This window comes from Enhydra lutris, unplaced genomic scaffold, assembly GCF_002288905.1.
Source record: "Enhydra lutris kenyoni isolate GAN:26980312 unplaced genomic scaffold, ASM228890v2 scaffoldscaffold62, whole genome shotgun sequence".
Lineage (NCBI taxonomy): Eukaryota > Metazoa > Chordata > Mammalia > Carnivora > Mustelidae > Enhydra > Enhydra lutris.
In genome coordinates this window covers 617,781-640,638 of record NW_019154146.1, presented here as the reverse complement: position 1 = coordinate 640,638, position 22,858 = coordinate 617,781, and the positions used below count along the sequence as shown (strand labels likewise).

Sequence of the window (22,858 nt, the reverse complement as noted above, 5' to 3'; positions counted from 1 at the left end):
CGGGGGCCGGCCCCTGCCGCCGCGCGCCCCGCGGCCCGCCAGCGCCGCCGCCACCGCCATGGCCGCCGCCAGCGCGCCGCCCGGCCGCCGCGGCTGAGGGGGCGGAAGGAGGCCGCCGGCGGCCCGCGCGCGTCAGCCCGCTCCGCCGCCGGCCCCGGCTGTTCCCGCCGCGCCGGCGCCCCTCGGCCCGCGCTCCCGGCCCCGCGCCGCCGCCGCCGCCGCCCCGCTCGCCCCGCGGCCCTCAGCTGCTCCCGCCCCGCTCGCCCCGCGGCCCCGCGCGATCCTCCGGCCGCCGCCGCCGCCGCCTCCCAGCCCGCCGCAGTCCGGCGCGCTCCGCGGCCCCACCTCCCGCCGGCGCCCCAGCCCCCAGCCCCGCCCCGACCCGCCGCCCCTCGGCGCGCTCGCAGCCGCCCCCTCCCCGCGGCCCCCGGCCCGGCCCCGCAGCGCGCCCGCCCTCTCTTCCCACCGCGCCCGCGCCGCCCCGCCCGGGGGTCCCCGCCGCCCCGCCCCCTCCCCCTACCCCTCCCCCCGGGACCCTCCGCCGCCTGCCCCTGGGGGTCCCCGCCGCCCCTCCCCCCTCGCCGAGGGACTCTCCTCCCTGCCCCCTAATCCCGAAGGTCCCCGTCCTCCTAACCCGGTCTCCCCAGGGACCCTCCCTGCGGGGGTCCCCGCCCTCCCCCGGGGGTCCCCAGTCCCGGCCCCGCCCCCGCCCCCGTGGGCTGAGTCTGGGGGGCCGTGAGGGCCTCTGCCCATTTCCTCGCGAGGCGGCCTTGGCCACCGCCCTGGGCCGCCTTTGTTCTCCGCCGGCGGCTCGCGCTCCCCGCCGCTCCCCGGCACCTGCGCGGGGGCCGGTGCACTGCCCGGGCGTCCCGGGCGTCTCTGCCCCGGCTCCGCGCCTGCCCCACCCCCGGGCCTGCCCCACCCCCGGGTCAGCGCGGCTGAAGCGCGGCTCGCACGCGGAACTCTGCTCCGGGCCGCGGCCGGCCGCGGGGAACCCGGGAGGCAGCCGGGGGTGGGGGGGAGGCAGCCGTGGGGGGGGGACCCCGGGGGGGCTACGGGGGGGACCCTCCGGACTCTGCGGGCCTCCTGTGTGGCCCGCGCGGTGCGGAGGTCCCAGGCGACGGCCACTGGTCACACGACACGCGGGGAGAGTTTTCTCTCGGCTGGACGGATCGGTTCCTGGGCCTCACCTGGGCCCTTGCAGGGCGACCCGCGCACGGCGGGACCGAACCTTCCAGGAACACGGCGGACTGTCGCGACGACGAGGGAACAGAGATCTGCCGGGCGGACCTCGCAGCGGACACGTCGTGGTCCGAGAGCGGACTTCCTTCAGGGCAGTGGCCCAGGACCCCTTTCGCTTGGTTTTTGGTTACACTCGGCGAACGCACCTTGGAAAGGTGCGACAAGACCAGGGACCGGCTTTGACTCACAGCCCGCCGGTTCCTGACCCTGTCCCAGTCCGCTCAGAAATGGCACCAGGCCTGGACACTCCCAAAGCTCTCGGAACCTCAACTCTGCTCGCACTCACAACCCCGGACCAGCTCCTTCCCTACCCACTGAAGAAAATGGCCTGAGTCCACCAAGAAAGATCAACAGCTTTCTCCCAAATTCTCTTACTGGTCAGGGCCCCACTCAGATCCTCTGGAGAGAATTTAGCATTAAGTATATGCGTGCAGACGTATTCAGAATATAACTGGATATATTCCTGTATTTTGGTCCACTCTCTTCCCTCTGGTGTTCTGTCTCTAGATCAGACACAAGTTCAAAACTCTTCATTCCAAGTCAATAGATACTATTACAGCCAGAATATTTTTTTTTAAGATTTTGTTTATTTGACAGAGAGAGAGATCACAAGCAGGCAGAGAGAGAGGGAAGCAGGCTCCCAGCTGAGCAGAGAGCCTGATGCGGGGCTCCATCCCAGGACCCAGAGACCATAACCTGAGCTCAAGGCAAAGGCCTAACCCACTGAGCCACCCAGGCGCCCCTACAGCCAGGATATTAAGGAGACCCTCTGTGGATGACAATCCCTGCCCATGGGCAGTTTCCACTCTGAAAGACCAGGACACAAATATGTAAATGTATTTAAAGGCAGTTTAACTTTCGCAAGTACAAAAGTTAAGATTTTAAGGTTGACATAGAATTTGAAAAGTATCTTAAGAGATTGGGATAGGACAATTCCAGGTGAATATACAATCAGAAGAGGAAATAGGGTTTCAAGCCTGAGAAAGGCTGAGAGGTGGAAGAAGGCACATCAGCCGTGCCAGCGTGGGTTGAGAGTAGGGTGAACGAAGGCAGATGCCAGGCGTTGGGGGAAATATACACGGTACTGGCATGAGGGAATGCTGAGAAGTAAGATTAAGAGTTAAGATTTTGGGGACACCTGGGTAGCTCAGTCTTCTGCCTTCAGCTGGGGTCATGGTCCCAGGGTCCTGGGATCAAGTCCCACTTCGGGCTCCTTGCTCAGCGGGCAGCCTGCTTCTCCCTCTCCTACTCCCCCTGCTTGTGTCCCTCCCCCATCAAATAAATAAAATATTTTTTTAAGGAGTTAAGATTTGGGGGGCACCTGGGTGGCTCAGTCAACTGAACACCTGACTCTTGATCTTGGCTCAGGTCTTGACCTCAGGGTGGTGAGATCGAGCACCGCGTGGGGCTCCCTGCTCAGCGTGGAGCCTGCTTGGGATTCTCTCTCTCCCTCTCCCTTTGCCACTCCCTCTCTTAAAAAAATAAAATGCGATAAGATTGTGGTCAGTACCAGCTGTGTCACGTAATAGCTGCGTGGTCCATATCGAATGGGTGAATTGTTAATCTCTCTCCGTTTCCTCATTTGTAGGGTTAAAATAATAATGTCCATCCAATTATTCCACAAATATTTTATGAAAAGCAACTATGAACTAAGAATTACGTTAGGTGATAGAGACCGTAAAGAATCATTCACTCATTCTTCAACACCACCTTACTATGCACCAAGCTAGAAGCAGAAAGCTAAGTGACAGATACTGTAAACTCAGAGGAGAGAGTGTTTCATAAAGTGGAACAGTCAACTGTCTCAACTGAGAGGCTGAATAAGATGAGGACAGAGAAATGTCCATTGTATTTAGCAAATTGGGGCCAAAAAGCAAACTTAATTATTTCTGTTTCTAAGAAATGAGCTGTTTCTAAGGCGTGGCGACTTCAGAAGCTAGACTGAAGTCCCTCGAGGTGGGAAGAGGAGGTTAATGTGTGAGGACGTTTGCGCCAGCACCAGAGAGAGAAGAGGGCGGTCGTCTCTAAGGTGGGACAGAGGCGAGCGAGCTTGGATGCTGGCGAGGGGGAGCAGAGGGGACACCAGGTGCAGGAGCTAGGGGAGACCGCTTCGGGAAGGCCTGCGGCCAGCACAGGGCCTGGGTGACCCCTCGGCAGAAAGAACACAGTCCATCCACTGCGACAAGATGGAAAACAGAACGTGGCTGCAGGTGCAGGGAGGTTTGAGATTTGCTGGTGGAAAACCTGAAAGATTTTCCTCTGATGCTTTTTCTCTCCTGATTGAAACAGGAGGTGAAACCACCCATGGAAGTGACAAGAGGAGAGGGAGAAGGAGGAGAGCAAAGTTCCCAGGGTGCCAAGGTGGGGAGCTTCAAGGGAAACCCGTCGGTCTGGTTTTTCCATGTTCTCAGTCAAACTGAGCTCCTTGAATTCAGGCTGTGAATGTGCGTTTCCTTCAGGAAGGGTTTTCCCAGACCGGTGAGAGAGGCAAAGGAACTCGAGTGTGTTTGTAAGGGAGCAATTATAATGGGGGGTTATGGCATCAAATGGAGATTCCAGTAGGATTCTACAGTGCTGAGTCCTAAGGACAGAAAAGGATTGTATAAAAATAACCTGCCGGCGTCCGGGATTTCAGAGGTCATACGGCTATGGATGGTAGCAGAGTCCACAGGGCGAACCGAGGAGCCAGGTAAGCCAGGGCAAGAGGTCACCAAACGGGAGCTGGTCAAGGAGTCAGGAAGCTAGAGGACAGACTCCCCAGTTTTCAGGAGCGCACAGGACTGTAAAAACGAACGCAGGAACTGAGACTGCACAGTGATCTTAGTGATAGAGAGGAAATTTATAATTGCCCATGATGGAGTTCTAGAGCCTAGGTGAGGTTCGGTGGGGTGAGGCTCGGAACCGATGACCAAGAAAGAATTCTTGAGACATCTTTGGTGCAAAATGGTGGTTTATTAAAGCACGGGGACAGGACCCAGGGCAGCAGCTGCTGCGCCGGGCATGTGAGGAGTGGCTGGTTATATACACAGGAGTTGGGTAGGTGAGGACAAAGGGGTGTTCAGAAGGGCTATTGGGGTAAAGAAGACTGTCAGGATATTGAAGGCCTGGTTACATCAAGCCAAGGCCGCTTTCCCTCTAATGAGGCACTAACATAAAGACAATTGGGAGTCTCCTGGTGGACTGTTACCTTCCTGCTATCAAGCGTCCTTGTTAGATTTGGGTTTAGAAGAAATTTAACTTTATTTACTTTTCCTTCTACCTCAGCCTCCTTCAGTTTTTATGGAGGGGAGGGTGACATTAGGGCTTGAGGAACCGAGTTATGTGCCTCTGGAAATTGGGCTATTGATAAGGTAACTTCTTTGTGGTAAATCTCAAGGACATTTGTAAACCAAGGAAGACTCCTGCCTTGCAGGATTGTGATCTCTGCAAGTTAACTATTTGTTTCTGGCAGTCGGGGGTGCCTGAGGAGTGTGACACATATTACCGAGGGGAGCGGGTGGAGAGGGGTGCAAGGTGCCAGCTTTTGCTTTGTTTTCAGCCAGCATCCTGCTCCCTCGTCACCCAAAACTTTTGGTAAAACGTATAAAACTCCCTTACTGCCGATTGTAAATGTATAGAGAATTTTTTAAATTGTAAAACCAATATTTAGTAAACTATAAATACGAGAAACATGAGAATTCGTGCTTTATTTCTGTGTAAACACTTTGCCAGGAGTCGTGTGAAGTTGCTCTCTCCCGCCGTCACTCACCTTTTGTGCCTTGATGAATTGTCCTCCTCCTCCCAACATCTGATGTTTCGTATTTTCAATGTCGCACAATACCTCCAAGAGTCCTTAACGTGAAGTTGTTATCAGTGTCCCTTCACCCTTTGTCAGGCACCTGCTCAAACTGATCTGTGTGACCCGGATGCAGGGTTCCCAGCAGTGCCCTGGCCTGGCCCAGCACCTTCACCAGAGCTCGACACTCACCGGCTCTGTGGGCCTCCAAAAGGACACAACCAGACTTGACTGGTGAACGTGGTTTTCATTCTCTCTGTAATAACAGTTCTCTTTCGACGTGACAAGTGCTGCCAACACGAGGCCTGAATGCTAGCCAGACCCACTGGGATCTGTCATTACTAGTACCGTCTTCTATCCGCAGTTGAAGAAAGTCTCGTCAACGCAAACAGTGGATGTGGGCCCAGCGTTACCGCGCTTCCTCCCTTGTCGGGCAGGACCTTCGTGCAGGCTGAGGTCATCGTCTGGGCTTCACTCTTGTCACTTTCAAATTTCCTAATCACATCCAATTTCATTGTCAGCTCCTGAATTTATTCTCTGATGCACTTTCGACTTTTTTGGCACATTTTATAAAACAAAAGTTTAATGTAAAAAGGAACGCTCTTTTTATGGTCCATTTTTGTAAAACACCCTGTGGGTCTGTCGCTGGGAGGCAAGGAGGCACTACAGTTACACTCCTCGCTGTCTGTGCTGAGGCCCGAGGCAGGAGTAACCAGGTGCAGTGACCTGTCACTGACGGGCTTGGCGAGGAGGCCCAGGCTGCGTGAGGGCCATCGGTGCGGCAAGCTGTGGCTGGGCACTAGCTGTGAGGTCTGCGCTCAAACTTCCTCAGTCAGTGCAACAGAACAGCTGAAATTTGAGTCCTGCTTCTGGGGGACTGGTGTTTTGGGACAAGACTGTGGCCATCCAAGTTTGTTCATAACAGAGCAGTGCCCGCTTAGGGACTGCCTCACTGGACAGCTTTCTGTGTGCACATTGAAGGCACAAAGAATGGTAGCAGGAGTCAGTAGAGATGGGGCCTGGGGTCCCCTAGCTCTTGTCTTCAGGTGAGGAGAAGGAACCAGCCAGGGGCCGTGGGCAGCAGCGGCACGCGGGCGTGAAGAGGCATGAATGCACACAGAGGCTTTGCCAGTTGCTGGGGCACTGAAGGCCAGAGTGGCTGTGTCAGGGACGGAGAGGAAGAATAGCGTCTGCTCGAGGGGCTGTGGTAGGTAGGGTGTGCGGGGACCAGACCGAGGTCATCTTGGACAAACCCACCACGGTGGCCACTCTGTGGCCATCCTTCTGCTTGAGTGCACCCTTAATAAGGCATACACTCGGGGCCTCACCTGTTGCCCTGCCCTGGAGCTCGGACTCTGACACACAATGATTCCTATCCATTCTCCCCCATCGCCGGTCCCCCGCAGGTACGCCTACCCTCCAGGGCCGAAAAAGCGGGTCTTAAGGAAGGTGGGCGTGTAGAGATCTAGCCTTCACTGCTGCCCAAGATGCGCTTCTGTCTGCAGGTCCCCTTAACCAGCCATTTCTCCTCAAGCTGGACTTGGCCTCTTTCTTTGGTCTTATGGCTCCTTTGGGGATGTTCTGCATGTACCTCCCTTTCAGAGAACAGGGACTCTTCTGTGGGGACAAGCCAAGTCCTTCTTAAGGAAAGAGACTCAAAATGCACCTGGAGGAGAAGCTGGGGACAGAGAGGAGTGCTGTGAGGCCTGCAGAGGAAGGTCACTAACTCACTGTGAAAAGCTTCGAGAAGTCAGATGGACATGGAGCTTTCTCAGGTGTCCCATCACGGACGCGCAGCTCTCTCAGGTGTCCCATCACGGACGCGCAATTTTCTCTAGCAGCTGAAGCAAACATCTCCATCATGGCTGATGTGATTCGTCCTTGAGTCACTGGCAAATTGGTTCAGAAGGGCATTCCAGTGGCTTCTGCAGGCTCCCGGGGAAGCGGCCACTGCAGCAGAGCAGGAAGACATGGCTGTGCAGAGGCTCTCTTGGTACACATCTCCATGTGGCTTGGAGGAGGAGAGGCGGGAAGGGGTCTTTGTGGTGAGAGGGAGGCTGGAACAGAAATGTGCATGACACAGGATGAAGGACAAAGGAGGGCATGAAAGGTGCCGGATGATAGCGGAGGTCAGGTCGGGGCAGCAGCGAGAAGTCCTGCTAGGTTAGAGACCTTCACGTGCACCTGGAATCCATCAAGCCTCAGGAAATGGCAGTTCTCTTCCCTGGAGAATCAGACCCGTAAGCATAGGCAGAAGAGTTTGTTTTAACTCAGAGGCGACCAAGGATGACTGAGGGGCCCCGGGTCAGGAGGTGACAGGACCCGGGCCGTGCCTTCCAGGTGGCTGCGCCCCAGCGTGCTCCCCAATCCTCCTGAGGTGCACTGGCCGCCCTGGAAGCCTGCTGAGGCAGGGGCCCTGCTCGCAGCCCACGCCTCGCACGGTGCCTGGGACACTGCACACAGAGCGTGGCTGTGCAAACAGCGAGCAAATGAGCCCACGGAAGCAGGGGAGGTGGAGGAGACGGGAGGGTCAGAGTCGCTCGTGTGGAATTCAACGAGGTGTGTATGGGGCCGGGGAGGTCCTTGTACGACCTCCCATCAGGCAATACCGGCAGGTGACGTTTGAGGATGAGGAAGCTCCAGGGCTCTCTGAAGGGCTGGGCCAAGCGCTCAGTGATTCATTACCTCACGTGGCCCCACGCCACCTACATCTTTACAAACAGGAGGCCACAGGCTTTGCAGCTACATCCTGCAAGTTCTGCAGGAAGGTGCACGGCTTTAACCTACCCGCTGCACGGGCTTGTCACCACTTCTGCGGCCGTGGCTCACAGCGGACAACTCCCATGCTGAAGATTTGGGGCAGCGATGACCCATGTTTCTGCCGCATAGCCCAGAACTGTGGGTCCTGGATTCTCCAGCTCAGCAGGAGACGTAAGTGAACAGAAAACTCTCCCCCACCGTTCACTTTCCAGTCTTTGGACTATTCAACGAATGGCTATTTCAACCAACCCTTAAGTCTGACATGGTTTTGCAAGCCCTAACTACAGCCTGAACGCTGACAGGCACGACGGGTTGCCTCCTCCAAGCCCGTCCCCTTCTTCCACGCTGGCGCTCTGTCTACTCTTTTCGTGGGGCCCTGCGCTCCTGCAAAGGGAAATGCGCCCTCAGCCCCAAGGAGTGAACTCTGACCCATCTAGTCATAGACAGGAACATGATCAGATTGTATCAAGGTAAACAAATGTCAAAGTCTGGGGGAGAGGGGAAAGACAGCAACCACCTGTGTCCCTGATCCAATGCCAGGAAAATGAAATTCTCCTCTTTAAAAAAAGAAAACAAAAAACTGGATTAGGCTTTTCAGTTCTTGCACCTAAAAAGAATTTAACTAACAGAGTAACAAAAGGAATGACCACACATTAAGCATTTTGATTCCTGAAGGATGTGTTAAGTACATTGTCTTTAAACCAAACTTGCTATTCCTTTCTAAAGAATACCTACAACATATTAAAATGCCATTTAAAATACAACTGCCCTTAGAAGTTTTCCAAAATCTATTTTAACATTTACTTGACACTTTAGAAAGTTGTGTCATAATTTCCCACAGCAAATTCTAATTGTCTTAACTCTAAAAAGAATGATAAGTAATTCCCTGTATTAGCATACGGCACCTCTACAAGCACTTCCGTACTCTATCCCTGTGTGTGTTGCTCTTAACTTTATGCTTCCGGGTAATAGAATGTCAATAAATATGATAACTATTAAGTACAAAGGTAAAAACTTGGCTTTTACTTGTTTGTTGTTAGAAGATTACAACAAAGCTTCAGGGGCAAGCGAAAGCACAGCTGATCCTACCAAGTGCGAATCCTCAAAGCCACGGGTCTCGGAAGCTGAGAAGCCTGCGTTCCCGTACCTGTGACAAGCTATTCACAGAAGAGAGCAAACACCAGGGCCAAGGCGACGTACGTTTCCGTTTCGTGTTTCACCGCAACCCAGCTGTCCCATGCGACGTCCCAGATCCATCTGCTGGCAATCTGTGATACACAAATTTCAAAAAACCAACTATAAATTGAACATGTTAAGAAGTGAACTTTAAGTCTATATGGTGTCTTAGAAAGTGATATTTAAGCACTAGTTTGTCCCATTTCCCCTTTCCTGAAAGCGGTCCTTCTCTGACACGGGGACTGGACCTTCAGCACTGTCTGGGGGCAGGCACGGGAGCCCTCCGAAACCGGGTCTAAGCTCTGCATACAGTACTACTCCGCTGCGTTACACTCTCTGATACGGAATTTCCCTTAACATCCTTCAAATATGTTCAAGGAAAAGTGTATTAGAACCTTGTTTGGAAATAAAGAAATAGCACTGATTATCCAAGAAGGCTGTTAGGAAAAATTCTAAATCCTTTGCTTCACTCACAAAGCCCCATGTTTTCTAACTACAGCCTACTTTTCCGTGGTGGATGTAAATGGCCACAAACCTTCCGTGGCTTCTCCCAAGAGGGTGAGTCTGTTCCTCCAACCCTTGAGTATGAATTGGCCTTAGGACTTGCTCTGAGCAAAAGACTGGGACATTGTGTGACTTCAAGCAAAGCCTTCAGAGGTCTTCTGCTCCCACCTGCTCCGAACTCTGCGAGGAGACCCCCCACATAAGGAAAGCCACTCAGCCCACAGGACGGTGGCTCACATGCAGGAGAACCCAGGAGCCCGAGCCAACAGCCAGCCCCGTCCCGCAACACGTGAGTGAGGCCATGTCGGGCCACAGTGAGTGTGTCAGGGAGACCAGCAGGAAAAGCAGCCACTGCAGTCGGGCTGACCCACAGAATGATGAGCAGATAAATGGCTCGTTTCAAGCTTCTGCATTCCGGGGTGGTTTGCCGTCTGGTACCGTTTCCCACAGACAGCGCGCCCGTGTCCACCGCGGAACACACGCAAGCACATGGGTTGTTAAGCGCGCACACGGCCGTCCCGGCATCGTGGCATCTGGCGAGCTCTGCTAGCACGTCCTTGGTCTCCGGCACAGCTGGTTTCGCCTTGACATTCGGATACCAGAGGGTCTGCCCTGTCTCCAGACAGTCCCAGTGGCCACTCTGCCACTCCGTCACACTGCCCTCCTCCTCTCCACGTGAGAAGTGTGTGCTGTGTTCTCTTCTCCCTGGGAGCCAAGGCCATGTCTGTCCTGCTGACTGACTCTCATGTGATCAGCACCCCTCCGCCGGCTTCCGTGAAGCCTGCAGACTGCCAGCGGCCACACGTGGACAGGTGTGGCAAATGACGTTATGGTAAATGACAACAACTGCCTTGCTGCTTACCAAGGCCTCTGGCCGGAGACCATGTGAGGGCCCCTCACAGACCAGCTCACTGAACCCTGAGGGCAGCCGCTGCCTAAAGGTGCACCGCCCATCTCCCTTTCACAGATGGGAGCACCTGTGCCCAGGCCGCAGGCTCCGACTGTCGCTGCCCGTGTTCATTTCTAGGTCAACTGGACTCGGAAACCAAGGCGGTCCCACTGTCCATCCCATTCCCTTTCTTAAACTCTGACCTGCATTGTTTTCTTTCCTTGAGTACAGGAAAATCTCTTGGAGAATCATGGACCACATCTCCCCATTTTCTGTCTCTTTTCTCAGTAACTAACCCGACTCCCATTAGTGCTCAAAATAAATTTACTGGTTAATTATCAAATGACATTAAATTGCCAAAATTAGTGTGATCAAGGAATAGGATAGCCATATAGTTTAATAAATTATCAATAGAAAGTTGCCATTTCTGGGTGAGGACTTTTCCAGTAAGAGGCAGTGAAGGAAGATACAGCCGACAAAATCAGCCTTTGTCAGAGAGGCGCCTGGGGGCCCCGGAGGCACGTGGTGGCGGTGGCACGGGACCTCTCAGCTCACTAGAGGGGACAGCTTGGAGCACTGGCCGATAGATGCTGGGTCAGTGCGGTACTTACATGTATTGCCTGACCAGTCTTCTGGATAAATAACACTTTTATAATGAACTTGTAACGGTGGTACCCAAATTCTTTCACAGCTGACAAGATGCGGTCTGCTAAGTGAAGTGACAAGCGGGAGAAGACTTTATCATCGTATTTGACATCTCTAAGATTTTCCTTTAAAAAAATGGGAAAGACATTTTAATTTTCAAACCATTTTCTATATAAAAACTGAAGAAAACGTGTCTAATCCACAGAACTTTAAAAAAATACAAGCATTCCTTCTAACCAAATAACATTAAATGAATGTTGTGCTTGCCAATTTATTTCAATAACAATGTTGAATAAAGTTGATTTTCATTTTTAATTACATTCAATTCCTCTTCATTACCAACCCTTAAACCATAAGTTTTCTTTTACTTGGTCACTCCATCAAAAGCTAGTCGGGAGACATGGGAATTTTAAAACAGTGCTTCTGGGAATGCTTAGGTAGATGAAGGAAATCTTTCTATAATTTCCGTATTTGCTAAAATTCAGACTTGAGTTTTCCTAAAGCCTGGGTTTCCTGGACGGGAGCCTGTGTTACGTGACTACTGTCTTCCCCAGTCTCCCTGACTCAAAGCCACTTCTCTAGCCCTCTCCCCATGGCGTTGCACTCTGCTGCTCTCTCTGTGGACGCCAGGACACTGAGATCCAAGATTTTCTGCCATGTTTGCTGTGGATTAATCACAGCTGGGGAGACAGATGGGCGTCAGAAGCACTAGGCATTCCCACAGCCCGTAAGCAGACTGGACGACCTAGTGAGCAGAATGCATGTGCCTTTGAATGACCTGACAATGATGACTTAACATGGTTCTGGGTCCTGTGATAACAAACGAACTCTTAACAGCTAATTTTATATGCATGTAAAACCAAATATATTGTTTTGTTTTGTTTTATTGGTTTTGATTCCCTTCTAGAATGGTGCTGGACCTAAAACTTGGTCTAGAAGCATTCGTCTCCCTCAGGCATTGGCTGTGGTTCCGTCTTTCAGAAGCTTAGCAACGTCCATTCTCTCTTCCGATCTGCCTAACAAACCCTGGGCTTCGCCCACCTATACGCTCTTGTTTAACAAATGGCGAGTGCTTGCTCTAGGAAGAGGCCCACAGTCTCCAGCAGTATATCCTATTCCTGCATCTAGAACTGTGATGAATTTTCTGTGAACCCAAGGGGAAACCCCTGGCCTCTTTATGACCCCTTGCTATCCCCCCACACAGCCAATCAGCTGTTCCAGGCCCCACCATGCTCCATGCAATTCTGTAAATTATTGTATGTAAATACAACTTGAAATCCTATTATAGCCAATAAATCTGAACTCAGTCTATGCGGTAAGGCCAAGCAAGAGACACACCAAAACGTGTATTCTCATGTCACAAATGCTTGCTATTAGTGCTTAAATAAGAGAAGAAGGTAATAATTATTTCACTGTAGCAAACTGAGTTGAATTTCTTTATTTCCTGAAGCCATGAGCCATCTGACAAAGATTAGTTCAGCTTAGAAATTTATCTGTCTATGGCAGTAGAGGCTAGAGTAGGCCTCCTAAATATTCTTCTGTAATAATAAAAGTTAATTCATTTAAATAATTAACTTTGATATTATTAAAATAGTATTAATCATTTATACAAAATGAAGAGATGCTTTCTTCCCAACAGCTAGCTCACATAAGTTGTTACTGAAGGAATGCACCTCGCAAACTGAAGGGATAGGGAACTTTGAAACAAGGAACATGTCTGGGGTAGACGCAGGCTTGGTGGAGTCCACAGGGGAATCTGGCCATCAGAAAACGCCTGGGTGCCGGGTGCCCAGCACTCGAGACCACAGATGAAAAGGTGATTCAGAAAAGGTAGTCCCGGGGCACCTGGGTGGCTCAGTCGGTTAAGCACCTGCCTTAAGCTCAGCTCATGTTCCCAGGGTCCTGGGATGGAACCCTGCTTTGGGCTCCTTGCTTGGCAGGAAGTCTGCTTCTTTGTCTCCCACTCCTCCTGCTTGTGTTCCCTCTCCCACAGTCCTTCTGTGTCAAATAAATAAATAAATAAATAAATAAAATCTTAAAAAAAAAAAAAGAAAGAAAAAGTCATCCTTCAAACTTTCTATAAATAAAAAATTTTAATTTGGTCCTTTAAGAAAGATGATGGAGGAATCCTTTCCATCCGAACAACGTAGCCTTCAGATACCAACACTAGTATAAATAATGTTGGTATTAATATTAGTCTTACAGTACTTTATAAAATTGGAAAAGCTTTTTTGGACTAGCCTGGAAATAACTGTCCTAACCGGCCTTTAGATTCCAGTCAGTTTAAAGAAGGGACCAGTGATGTGACAAACGAGAGAACACTTTATCATCATGTTGGCGACCTATGTGTCAGCAGCTGCCTGTCCTTACAGGGTTTAGGGTCCAGGAACCGCCTTTCACACCCACACACACATGCAGTGTGTTTTAACTCATTCCTCCAAATACTGGAAAACATGAAACCTGAGGGATAAATAATTTATGGATAATTAAGAGTTGAAATAACTAAAGAATTAAATCTAGCTCATGGCATCGATGGGAAGATTCTTGAGGGTGACTACAAAGTACTTTCATATTTTCAGAGACAAATGCTACAAAAAAAGTCAATGAAATATATGGCCATAAATCTTAATACGCTGATCAAATGTGCAAAGCTAAGATATTGCTATCACACATATTTATCAACCTACTGTTAGTATCTGCTGGACTTTAGTTTCTACTGAATGAGCTTGGAATTTTTTCAGTGGCTCCATTCTATATGAATTAGCGAACTTTAATTTTGCCAGGGCACTCTTCCACTCTTTACCCAAGTCAACAATTGAATCATCGAATGGAGGCTCTACATACTGAACATCATGAATCGAGTCTCTCAGTCTTTCTTTCAAAATCTGTGTGTACTGAAAGAGGGGGAAGGAAATGAGAAAGAGATTATTTTTTTAATTATAAAATGAAATTTTAGATTTAAGAACCCTAATACAATGAGACAGAGCTGACACAAAGTTTGGAAATCCATTCTAATTGACTACTGTGACAGAGTAATTGCTGAATCCTAGATTCACTGATTCACTCCTGGCTATCAATTGGGTAAAAGAAAAACTAACCTAACTGGCTAGCTATCATTTCTCTATAAACACGAATTTGCACATGTATATTTACAATATCTATGGAAGATACAAAAGAACCAGAAACAAGACAGGCCTCCAGAGAGGGCAACTGGGTGGCTAGGAGACGTGTGTAAAGAGAACTTGCCAGTTCTCTACCCTGAGGTTATGAAAGTACTATCCTTCATTGTCTTCTTACCATTTGAATTATTTACTTTTATTTAATTGTCCTTGAATAAATAATACCATTATTTACCAAGGTCTTTACATAATATTTACATAAATAACAGTCTTAAGTTGAAAGATAACAAAAGTATACTGATTTGGTACATAGATTATTTTATGCTTTTGACATGCATTCACTCTGTGACATTCAACATTTTTTTTTTTAATTTTATTTATTTGACAGACAGAGATCACAAGCAGGCAGAGAGGCAGGCAGAGAGAGCAGGGAAGCAGGCTCCCTTCTGAGCGGAGAGCGCAATGTGGGGCTCGATCCCAGGACCCTGAGATCATGACCTGAGCCGAAGCCAGAGGCTTTAACCACTGAGCCACCCAGGCGCCCCGACATTCAACATTCTTTAAAGAAATAGTTATGTGGTGCCTAATACGGTCCAGATAAATGTTGTAGGCTCTGAAGTTACAGGGGTGAGCTCCATTGTACTAGCGAGGGATTCGTTGTTGGGCTTACGCGAACTCATAATCAAGCAGTCTGCACTCACGTGGGGGTCACTCTAGTGGACAGAAGGGCTGACTGACCATTGAAAGCACACACGAAAATGAGTTAGCGGATTTAAATAGTAGTAATTGCTATAAAAACAAAACCACACAACTTGGGAGGAACTCACTGGGAAGGGTGAATTTAACAGTGATCAGAGAAGGCCCCTATGAATGAAGTTGTATTTGGGCTGAAGCCCCAAAAGCGCATACACAGTCTTCGGGGCAAACAGCATGTTCTAGGAGCAGGTTTGTGGTCAGTGTGGCTCGAGTGTCCTGAGTGAGGCAGAGTGGTGACGGCATGGGAGCTAGGAAGGCAACCAAGGAGCAGTTCGTGAAGCACTGAGTAGAATGCGATGAACACTTTGGATTTTATTCTCAGAACAGTGGGAACCGCTGGAAAAGTTTAAGGACGTTAGTGATAGGTTCCACGTTAGTTTTAGAAGTGCACTCTGGCTGTGTGGCGAATGGTTTAGAGGGATAGCAGGGCTCCGATGAACATAGCTTTATACTTTGTAACCCTTTTTATGAATAACATTAACTAAGTAATTCTGTAACTTTATAATAGCTTTCTAACCAGGAACATGGTTTACTTTGGTAATTATGTAAGAATTTTTATTTCTAAGTAATTTATTTTGACATAAATCTTTCAATTTACTCTGAAGCATTTATTCTTCTGCTACTTTTCCAGTGAGGCTTTAAGGTGATTTAAATTGCACCCACCTGGGGCACCTGGGTGGCTCAGTAGGTTAAGCCTCTGCCTTCTGCTAGGGTTATGATCTCAGGGTCCTGGGATCGAGCCCCACATCAGGCTCTCTGCTCAGCAAGAAGCCTGCTTCCCCCTCTCTCTCTGCCTGCCTCTCTGCCTACTTGTGATCTGTCTCTGTCAAATAAATAAATAAAATCTTAAAAAAAATTTAAATTGCACCCACCTATTAAACTTTTATTAATTTCAATGTTTATTACCTCTAGATTTTTCTAACTATATAATACAGGTCTACATATTTCTATCATCCCTCCTTCAACCCTTTCCATATTTTACTGCAGAGGCCAGTAGTTTAAAATGTAAATATCAGACCTCACGGTCCTCGAGTATCGTGAGAGCATTTATTCTCCACCACCGACGGATCTGTGTGGCAGAAACTGGCACTGGGCAACACGTCCCTTTCTCTGCCCCCTCTGAGGGGTTCATCTGATAGGCAGGTTGGCAAGAGAAAGAACACGATTAAGTGCAGAATCTCCCAGCTCTTCTCTTGGCAGCTGATCAGGACAAGTACGTATCATCCGTCCGAACTCTGCAGATGGTTCCCAGAGACGGGCCGTTGTCTCAGACAGCATCAGTGTCCAGCCACGGCCGTGACCGTTTGGTGACCTGCTTGAGCGTGAGTCGAAATGTTACCAGCCTGTTTTTCATCACTGATAGTTTGTTAATATGGTTAGATGATTTCTGAATGTTTAACCAAACTTGCATTCCTAGAACAAACCCCACTCAAATATAATATTACTATCGTTATTTGACTGAATGTTTGTACCTTTTGACCTCCACATATTTTTCTTTTTTTTTTTTTTAAGATTTTATTTATCTATCTGACAGAGAGAGAGATCACAAGAAGGCAGAGAGGCAGGCAGAGAGAGAGAGAGAGGGAGAAGCAGGCTCCCCGCTGAGCAGAGAGCCCGATGTGGGGCTCAATCTCAGGACCCTGAGATCATGACCTGAGCCGAAGGCAGAGGCTTGACCCACTGAGCCACCCAGGCGCCCCCCTCCACATATTTTTCTTTTCAGATTTCACACAGAAGTGAAATCATACAGTATCTGTCTTATTTCACTTAGCCTGTTCTCAAGGTCCACATGTTATTGCAAATGGCAAGATTTCATTCTTTTTTTAATGGTGAAATAAGTAAATATTTAGGACGTTTTCATATCTTGGCTATTTATTGTAAATAATGCTGCAATAAACATAGGGATGCATATATCTTTTCAAATCAGTGTTTTCATTTTCTTTGAAGAAATACCCAGAAATGGAATTGCTGAATTGTATGGTAGTTCTACTTTTAATTTTTTGATGAGCCTCCATATTGTTTTGTTGTACTACCCACAGTAGTAGCTGTACCCGCTTATGTTACCACCAACAATGCACAAGGGCTGCCTTTTCTCTACATCCTTGCCAACACTTGTCATCTTTAGTCTTTTCAATAATAGTGAATCAAATAGGTGTGAGGTAATATCTGTTTTTATTTACTTATTTATTTGACCGATGGAGATCACAAGAGGGCAGAGAGGCAGGCAGAGGGAGAGGATGAAGCAGGCTCCCTGCTGAGCAGAGAGCCCGACTCGGGGCTCGATCCCAGGACCCTGGGATCATGACCTGAGCCGAAAGCAGAGGCTTAACCCACTGAGCCACTCAGGCGCCCCAGTATCTTTTTTTTTTTTTTAAGATTATTTATTTGACAGAGATAGAAAGCACAAGTAGGCAGAGTGACAGGCAGAGGAAGAAGGAGGCAGGCTCTTTGCTGAGCAGAGATCCGGATGTGGGGCTCAATCCCACGACCCTGGGATCATAACCCAAGCTGAAGGCAGCCACTTAGCCGACTGAGCCATCCAGGTGCACTCACTCTGCACTTCCCTGATGATTAAGGATGTTGAGCACCTTCCCTTATACCTGAAGTCCGTCTGCACATCTTCTTTGGAAAAATATCTATTCACGAATTCTGGTCATTTTATAACCCAATTGCTACGGTTTTTTGGTTTGTTCATTTGTTTTGTTTTTTGCTGTTGAGTTATAGGAGTTCTTTACGTATCTTGGATATTAACCCCTTACCACTTAAATGACTTGCAAATAATCTTTCCCACTCAGTAGGCTGCCTTTGCACTTTGTTGATTTCCTTTGCGGTGCCAAAACTTTTTAGTTTAATGTAGTTCCATCTCTTGATTTTTGCTTTTGTTGCCTTTGCTTTTGGGGCTGGATCAAAAAATCATCACCAAGACTGATGTTAAGGTGTCTATTACCTATGTTTTCTTTTTGAAATTTTATGGTTTCAGGTCGTACATTCAAGTCTTCAATCTATTTTATTTTTGTGTACATGTAAAATGCTGGTCCAGTTTTCCCAATAACCATTGAAAAGACTGTCCTTTACGTATTGTATATTCTTGGCTCCTTTGTTATAATTCACCATAAATGTGTGTTTATTTCTGGATTCTACTGCCCTAATGACATCTGTGTTTATGACAATGCCATACTCTTTTGATCACTAAAGCTCTGAAATACAATTTGAAGTCCTGAAGAGAGATGCTTCTAGCTTTGTTGTTCTTTCTCCATACTGCTTTGGATATTTGGGGTCTTTTGTGATGTCATAGAAAGTTTAGGATTGTTCTGTGAAAAATGCCACTGGAATTTTATTAGGGATTACAGTGAATCTCTAGATTGTTTTGAGTAGTGTATACATTTTAACAATATTAATTCTTCCAACCCAGGAACATTGAGTATCTTTCCATTCATTTGTGTTGTCTCCAATTTCTTTCATCAATGTCTTACAGTTTTCACTGTAAGACTCTGGAGGACTTTCACCTCCTGGGTTAAATTTGCTCCTATTTTATTCTTTTTAATGCAATTGTGAAATGGGATTTTTTCCCTTAATTTCTGATAGCTTGTGTATAGAACTGCAATAGATTTTTTCATATTGATTTTGTTGCCTGCAATATTTATGTTTATTGAATCAAACAGTATCTTGGTAGAAGCTTTAGGATTTACCATATATAACATCATGTCATACACAAATAGCGACAGTTATACTTTTTTCTTTCCAATTTGGATGGCTTTTTTTCCTTTCTCTTGCCTAATTTCTCTGGCTAGGATTCCAATACAACGTTGAATAGAAGTGGTGGGAGTGGGCATCCTTGTCTTGTTCCTAAACTTAAAGCTTTCAGCTCTTCACCACTGCGTATGTTCACTGTAAGTCTGTCATATGTGGCCTTTAGTATGCTAAGGTATGTTCCCGCTAAACCCACTTTGTTGAGTTTTTAGGATAAATGGATATTGAATTTTATCAAATGCTTTTACTGTCTCTATTGAGATGACACAATTTTTTTTTTTAAAAGATAATTATTTGAGAGAGGGAGAGAGAGCATGAGTGGGGTGAAGGGCAGAGGGAGAAGCAGATTCCCCACTGAGCATGGAGCCTGACGTGGGGCTTGTTCCTGGGACTCCAGGATCATGACCTGAGCTGAAAGCAGACACTCAACCGACTGAGCCACCCAGGCAACCAGGATGATATGATTTTTATCCTTCATTAGGCTAATGCAATCTCACACTGATTGTTGGGGATGCTGACCACCCCTGCATCATAGAATAAATCCCACTTGACCATGGTATATGATCTTTTTAATGTATTGTAAAAGTTGGCCCAATATTTTGTGTATTTTTTACAACTATATTCATCAGGTTTATTGGCCTGTAGTTTTCTTTTCTCTGGTGTCCTTGTACGGTTTTGGTATCAGGGTAGTGTTGGCCTCATAAAATTAGTTTGGAAGTATTCCTTCCTCTTCTATTTTTTGAAAAACTTGAGAAAGACTGGTACTGATTCTTTCAATGTTTGGTAAAATTCACCAACGAAGACATATGGTCTGGACTTTTGTTTGTTGGGAGGTTTTCATTACTGAGTCAATCTCCTCATTAGCAATTGGTCTGTTCAGGTTTTCAATTTCAGGAATTCATACATTTTTTTTCTGGGTTGTCCAAATTGATGGCATAAAACTGCTAGTAGTATCTTATGATACTTCGTATTTCTATGGCATCAGCTGTAACATCTCCTTTCATTTTTTATCCTCTCATTTTTAACTTTGAGCCCTCTCCCTTTTTTCTTAGGCGAATGTACATAAAGGTTTGTCAATTTTGTTTCTTTAAGCCAGCTCTTAATTTCACGTTTCTATGGTCTTTTTGACTTCGGGTCTCATTTGTTCTTTTTCTAGTCTTTGATATGTAAAGTTAGGTTGCTTATTTATTTTTTGTTTCTTGAGGTAAGCATTTATTGTCATGAAATTCCCTCTTGGAAATGCTTTTCTGCATTCTATATATTTTGGTATGTTGTATTTCCATTTTCATTTAAGGAATTTTAAAGTTTTTCTTTTGATTTCTACATTGACACATTAGTTGTCCCACACAATGTTTTTAACCTTAATATTTTTGAATTTTTCCGTTTTCTTCTTATAATTGAGTTCCAGGTCCATACCATTGTGGTTGGTAAAGATTCTTGGTATTTTACTCTTCTTAAACTTATGAAGACTTGTTTTGTGGCCTAACATGATTGGTGCCAGGGAACGTTCCATGTGCACTGCAGAATGTATTCTGCTGCCCTCGGATGGAATGTTCTAGATGTATCTGTTAAGTCCATCTGGTTGAATGGGTCATTGAAGGCTGATGTTTTACTTTTCGACTGAATGACCTATTCATTATACAAGTCAGGTATTGAAGTCCCCTTTTATTGCGCTGCCGTCGCTTTCTCCCTTTATGTCTTGCTTGATGTATTTAGGTGTTCCTACGTTGGGTGCAGTTGTATTTTATTTTTCTCACATGTTGTTGGATTTAATTTGCTGTAGTTTTGTTAAGAATTTTTGCGTCTATGTTTATGAGGAATAGAGGAATGCTGACTTCATTGGATGAATTGGGAAGAATTCCCTTTTCTTCAATTTTGCAGAACACTGTAATACTTGGCAGAAACTCACCAGAAAATCCATTTGGGACTGGAACTTTCTATATGGAAAAGTTTTAAACTACAGTTTTAAACTTAACTTTAATAGATATAGGGGCTGTTCAGGGTATCTATTGCTTCTTGAATGAACTACAGTCATTTGTTCCTATATATTAGTTTTTCTAGAGCTGCTGTAATAAAATACCACAGACCAGGTAGTTTAAACAATTTTTATTTGCTCACAATTCTGGAAGCTTCTGGGTTTCATCTATACTACAAAGTTAAGGAAAGTGACAGTCCCATCAAAACTCTATCATATGGGAAATGAATTAATCCTCCCAAGAAAAATGGAGATGCTATTACTAGAAGAAGACAAAAACGAATGCACCATATATAAAATTAAAAGACATTTAAACTGATTAAATTGTGTTATGTGTCTTCATGTTTCCTACGCTCAAGAACAGAGGAATTCTCTATTGCCCAAAAGTTAGAAATTACCCATTAGTGCACTTACTGTCCTCAGATACATTTAGTGAGCGTATGTAGAGTGCATTCTCAGTCTCTTCCCGATTTCTGGTCTACTTAAATTTCTTACTCCTAGAAGCCTAGGTCTTTTTTTTTTTTTTTTTTAAGATTTTATTTATTTAGAAGGAGCACAAGCAGGGGGAGTGGGAGAGGGAGAAGCAGCCTTCCCACCCAGCAGGGAGCCCAATGCAGGGCTCAATCCCAGGACCCTGGGATCATGACCTGGGCCAAAGACAGACGTTTCACCAGCTGAGACCCCCTAGGTGTCCCTAGAAGTCTAGATCTTAAAGACAGCTGTGATTGATCACATCCATGTCAACTAAGCAAAAATGGCCTTGGTCCATGTCCCTTTATTCCCAGACTACGGTCTATACACCAAGCGTGCGTGTGTATTCAAAACACATAAATCCTTCCTTACTGCTGGTGATATATCTATAAAACAGATTTATTACCAACACTGTTGATCCTTAAAGAACAGTAAGGTTAGAAGCACTGATCACCCCCTCCAGTAAAAAAGCAAAAACAAAACAACTGTGTGTGATTTCTGAGTCTCCTGAAACTTAACTAGTCTGTTGACCAGAAACCAATAATACAAAGAGCCAACAAGCACACGTTTTGCACGTTATATACTGGATTCTAAAAAAAGGTCTTTTCAAACTGTTACAAACGTCCAAGTGTTTTTCCGACATGTTCCTCAAAGACAGTCCGTGTGTACGGGCTTCTGCGTGGTGGGGCTCCTGCCGCTAAGGGCCGAGCTGCACAGCACAGCGTCTGGGGGCACCAACTCCACCTTCAACAGACGGAGGTCTGCAGCCTCGCTCTGCTCTTCCTTCCGCTGGCGGGAAGCCGCTCTGTTCCTTCCTCTGGAAAACGGGACATCGCGGCGCTGTCTCAGAGCCGACATGCTCCGAGGCGTTTTGTTCTTGAAGCCTTGCAGGATCTGCCGACGTTAGCACTTTGCTCTCAGTCCTGCACGGCAGGAACGGCGGGTCCCGTGAAGCGGGGGGAGGAGACCTGAGACGAGCAGACCGGCAGTCCCGGAGCAGACGCCCGTCTCAGCACGGGCTCTACAGCTCCCCACGCTCGGACAGGTCGCGTCCTCACTGAAGGTCTGAAGAAGAGGTCTCGGTCTCAGGACCGGTGTCCGGGCTGTGGTCCCGGCGTTACTGCACCCGTAAGAGCGCGCGGCACCTTCCGTGAATCCAGGCAGCCAGTGCCCGCCGGTTTGTCCCTCCCGCGAGCCCTCAATTCCCGAGACGGCAGCTGCTCCCGAAAACTCAGCACACCGGACACGCGTCCTCGTCAACGCAGCACGCGTGTGGCCCGAAGCGCAGCTCAGCCCGGCGCAGCCCAGGAGCACGACGGAGCGGAGCACGACGGAGCGGAGCGAGCCCAGAGAGGACGGGGGAGGGGAGCGCGAGTCCGGGGAGCACATCAGAGGGGAGCGCGAGCCCAAGGGGCACGAGGGAGGAGAACGTGAGTCCGGGGAGCGCAAGCTCCGATAGCGCGAGGCGGGGGAGCGCGAGGGCTGGTGAGTCCGGGGAGCGCGAGGGCTGGAGAGTCCGGGAAGCACGAGTTCAGGGAGCGCGAGGACCGAGGGCCGCTCACCGACACGCCGCCATGCGCCGCCGGCCACCGCGCTCCCGCCCCTCCCCCGCACTCACTGCCTCCCTCTCGAACATGCTGGGCTTCCTCTCCCTCCGAGGCGATGGCGGTGTCGGCTGCAGCTGCGGTGCCGGGCTCGGGGACGGCTTCGCGCCTCGCCCGCGTTTCTCCATGCCGCCCGCCTCCACCCGTCCCGAAGTCCTCGGCGGCTTCCCGCGACAGCTCAAGTCGCGCGCG

The 22,858-nt window shown here is 48.1% G+C and overlaps 1 protein-coding gene across 2 annotated transcripts; it reads right to left on the bottom strand.

Moving 5' to 3' along the window:
* Positions 1–6,851: 6,851 nt before the first annotated feature.
* Positions 6,852–22,853, bottom strand: LOC111158725 (t-complex-associated-testis-expressed 3). 2 transcript variants are annotated; one of them, XM_022520957.1, is made up of 5 exons: positions 22,681–22,853; positions 13,679–13,885; positions 10,958–11,116; positions 8,925–9,045; positions 6,852–7,074 (listed from the first exon to the last, which is right to left on the bottom strand). In XM_022520957.1, exons 1-4 carry the CDS (start codon positions 22,792–22,794, stop codon positions 8,935–8,937), a joined length of 591 nt encoding a protein of 196 aa, XP_022376665.1. In that variant the 5' UTR covers positions 22,795–22,853; the 3' UTR covers positions 6,852–7,074; positions 8,925–8,934. The 2 variants fall into 2 exon arrangements, 1 of the variants encoding a protein (XP_022376665.1); XR_002641373.1 differs by lacking the exons at positions 6,852–7,074; positions 8,925–9,045; positions 10,958–11,116; positions 13,679–13,885 and adding an exon at positions 21,203–22,127 and having other exon boundaries at positions 22,681–22,737.
* Between the last annotated feature and the right edge of the window lie 5 nt (positions 22,854–22,858).